The 4,106-nt window shown below is 40.4% G+C and overlaps 1 protein-coding gene across 1 annotated transcript; it reads right to left on the minus strand.

Moving 5' to 3' along the window:
* LOC107610645 lies at positions 2,814-3,845 on the minus strand. The gene has a single exon (XM_016312673.1). The coding sequence runs from the start codon at positions 3,843-3,845 to the stop codon at positions 2,814-2,816; it is 1,032 nt and encodes a 343-aa protein (XP_016168159.1).

Here is a 4,106-nt window from a genome sequence, read left to right on the forward strand (position 1 = left end):
GTTTAAATTCCCTTGTAGATATTTTCTTGTCATGCCATCTTTTGGCCCTCTCCTTGTATATCTTAGCATTCTCATAAGCTTCTAGTCTGAATTCATCCAATTCATTGAGTTGCAATAGTCTTTCCCCCCTGCTGCTTGAGAGTCAAGATTGAGGAGCTTAGTGGCCCAAAAAGCCTTGTGCTCAAGCTCCACAGGGAGGTGGCAGGATTTGCCATAGACTAGCTGAAATAGTGATCTCCCAATTGGGGTTTTAAATGCATTTCTATATGCCCACAGGGCATCATCCAGTTTCCTTGCCCAGTCTTTTCTCATAACCCCAACCGTCTTCTCTAGGATTCTCTTTAGCTCTCTGTTTGCCAATTCATCCTGACCATTGGTTTGAGGATGGTATGGTGTGGCCACTTTGTGAGTTACCCCATATTTATGGAGCAGCTTCTCCATCTATTTGTTACAAAAGTGACTGCCACCATCACTGATAAGGCCTTTAGGTACTCCATATCTGGTGAAAATGTGCTTCTTAAGAAATTGGAGTACAATTTGTGCATCACATGTGGTTGTTGCTATGGCTTCCACCTATTTGGAGACATATTTCACTGCTACTAATATATATCTGAATGAGTATCATGGAGGGAATGGTCCCATGAAATCTATGCCCCAAAGGTCAAACAATTCTACTTCCAATATGAAGTTCTGAGGCATTTCATTCCTCTTTGTTAGCCCTCCTGCTCTTTTGCATTCATTGCACTGGTTCACGAATTCTCTTGCATCTTTGAATATGGATAGCCAATAGAAGCCACTTTGAAGTACTTTAACAGCTGTTCTCTCAGGCCCAAAATGTCCACCATAACCTGAACTATGGCAGTGCCACAGGATGCTTTGCATTTCACTTTCAGGAACACACCTTCTGATCATTCCATCTGGACATTTCTTGAACAAAAAAGGTTCATCCCACAAGAATTTCTTGGTTTCATTTAGCAGTTTTTTCACTTGTTGCCTGGTGAAGTCTTGAGGAATCCTTCTTCCTACCTTGTAGTTTGAAATATCAGCAAACCAAGGTGTTTGTTGGACTTGAAATAGATGTTCATATGGAAACTTCTCATTCACTGGTTGTGGTTTGTCTTGATTGCTCTCTTGTGGTAACCTTGACAAATGGTCTGCAACTTGGTTCTCACTTCCTTTCCTATCTATTACTTCAATATCAAACTCTTGTAGCAACAACACCCATCTGATGAGCCTTGGCTTTGCATCCTGTTTAGACATTAAATACTTGAGAGCAGCATGGTCAGTATATACTACAACTTTTGAACTAATCAAGTATTGTCTAAATTTATCAAATGCATATACAATTGCCAAGAGTTCGTTTTCGGTGGTGGTGTAGTTTTTCTGTGCCTCATTTAACACCTTGCTTGCATAGTATATGACATGATGTAATTTATCTTTCCTTTGTCCTAATACAGCACCAATTGCAACATCACTTGCATCACACATAAGTTCAAAAGGAAGTCCCCATTCTGGGGGTGTGATGATTGGTGTTGTGGTGAGTTTGGTTTTCAAGGCTTCAAATGTATGCTTGCAGTTATCATCAAAGATAAAGGGATTGTCAACCACTAGCAAGTTGCTTAGTGGTTTAGCTATATTTAAGAAATCTTTGATGAATCTCCTATAAAATCCAGCATGTCGAAGAAAACTTCTCACTGCTATCACATTGGTTGGTATAGGAAGCTTTTTTTATGATTTCTATCTTTGCTTTGTCAACTTCTATACCCTTGCTTGAAACCTTATATCCAAGAACAATACCCTCTGGTACCATGAAATGACATTTTTCCTAATTCAAAACTAAGTTTGTTTTTTGGCATCTTTTCAAGACAAGGGTTAGATGATACAGACAAGTGTCAAAAGAGTTACCAAAGACAGAAAAATTATCCATAAAAACTTCTAAGAACTTTTCTACCACGTCAGAGAATATGGAGAGCATACACCTTTGAAAGGTTGCTGGAGCATTGCACAGCCCAAAGGGCATCCTCCTGTAGGCAAAGACTCCAAATGGGAAAGTGAAGGAGGTATTTTCTTGGTCCATGGGATCCATCACTATTTGATTGTTTCTAGAGTATCCGTCCAAGAAGCAGTAATAAGCATGCCCAGCTAATCTTTCTAACATCTGATCAATGAAGGGGAGAGGGAAGTGGTCCTTCCTTGTGGCATCATTCAACCTTCTATAATCAATGCACATTTTCCACCGAGTCACGGTCTTTGTAGGGATGAGTTCATTCCTCTCATTGAAGATGACAGTCATGCCTCCCTTCTTTGGTACCACTTGGACTGGACTCACCCAAGAGCTATCAGAAATTGGGTATATGATTCCAGCGTTCCACAACTTCATTACCTCCTTTTGAACTACTTCTTTCATGGTTAGATTTAGCCTCCTTTAACGTTGTACCACTGGTCTTGAGTCCTCTTCTAGCAGGATCTTGTGCATGAAAATAGTAGGACTTATACCCTTGATGTCATTAATTGTCCATCCCAGAGCGATTTTGTGAATCTTCAGCACCTCGATCAGCTTTGCTTCATCTTGCATACTCAAGGAGGAATTGATGATTACTGGAAGGGTGTCCTTTCTACCAAGGAATGCATATTTGAGATGAGGAGGGAGAGGCTTCAGTTCTTACTTTGGCACCTCCTCTGTTTTTTTTTTCAAGAGAAATTTCGGTCACTAGTTCCTCTATGACATCTTCATCTTTGTCTTCTTCTATTTCTTCCTCTTGTTCTTCATGGTTACTTGTTTCATGCACTTCCTCCACCAAGTCTTCTATCATTTACACCCTCATATGATTTTCTTTCTCAGGAGGGTATTGCATTGCTTTGAAGACATTAATGATCATTTGCTCATTATGCACCCTGAGAATCATTTCACCTTTTTCTACATCAATGATGGCTCTTGTTGTGGCTAAGAAAGGTCGCCCCAAGATAATTGAGTTGTGTCCCTCTTCTTCCATGTCTAAGATGACAAAATCAGTAGGGAAGATGAATTCTCCAACCTTCACCAATAAATTCTCTACCACTCCATTAGGTATGTTGAGTGATCTATCAGCCATTTGGAGTGACATTCTCGTAGGTTTAACTTCCTCTATTGCAAGCTTTTTCATCATGAAAAAAGGCATCAGGTTGATGCTAGCACCCAAATCATAGAGAGCTCTTTCCAATGTCATGTTGCCTATGGTGCATGATATGAGGAAGCTCCCTAGGTCTTTGAGTTTTGGTGGGATGCCTCTTTGAATCACGACACTGCACTCTTGGGTCAAGATCACGGTCTCCTTTTCATTCCAGCTTCTCTTCTTATTGATGAGCTCCTTGAGGAATTTCACATATAGTGGCATTTGTTCCAATGCCTCAGCAAGTGGAAGGTTGATCTCTAGCTTCTTGAAAATTTCCAGGAATTTGGAGAATTGTTGGTCTTTGATTTCTTTGTGCAGTCTTTGAGGGTATGGTAGAGGAGGGACATAAGGCTTTATCTCCTTTCTTTGCTCTTGTGGTTGCTCCTCTAAGGCTTGCTTGCCCTTCAATGAAGCTTGTGATTCCTCCTTCTTTTTGGAATTCTTTTGATCATTCTCTTCATCCTTTAGTCCTTCCTTGCAATCAACTTTGGTATCATCTTCCAGTGTCTTCCCACTCCTTAGCTGGATAGCCTTGCATTCCTCCTTAGGGTTGGGAATGGTATCACTGGAGAAGGCATTGGTTGGTCTTTCAACTGGCTGCTTAGACAATTGCCTAATTTGCCTTTCCAGATTCCTCATAGAAGCTTCATGATTTTTGTTGGCCAGTTCTTGATTCTTCATCAATTTCTCCATTATCATCTCCAAGTTCGAGATTCTTTGGGATTCTTGAGGTGGTTGTGGTTGGGTGTGGGATATTGATGGTTGATGGAAGTTATTTTGGTTAGTTGAGGGGTTATTTGGTGGATAGAAGGTGGATGTGGGGTGACTTTTTTGAGGTTTTTGATGAGAAAGGATTTACGACGCTTCGGAAATTTTAGCAAAACAAGAATTACTTCATCGGTAGCATAGTCCAAACCGGCAATGGATTCTCTCAATCAAAGTTTAATATTTCTA

The sequence above is a fragment of the Arachis ipaensis genome, chromosome B01, assembly GCF_000816755.2.
Source record: "Arachis ipaensis cultivar K30076 chromosome B01, Araip1.1, whole genome shotgun sequence".
NCBI lineage: Eukaryota > Viridiplantae > Streptophyta > Magnoliopsida > Fabales > Fabaceae > Arachis > Arachis ipaensis.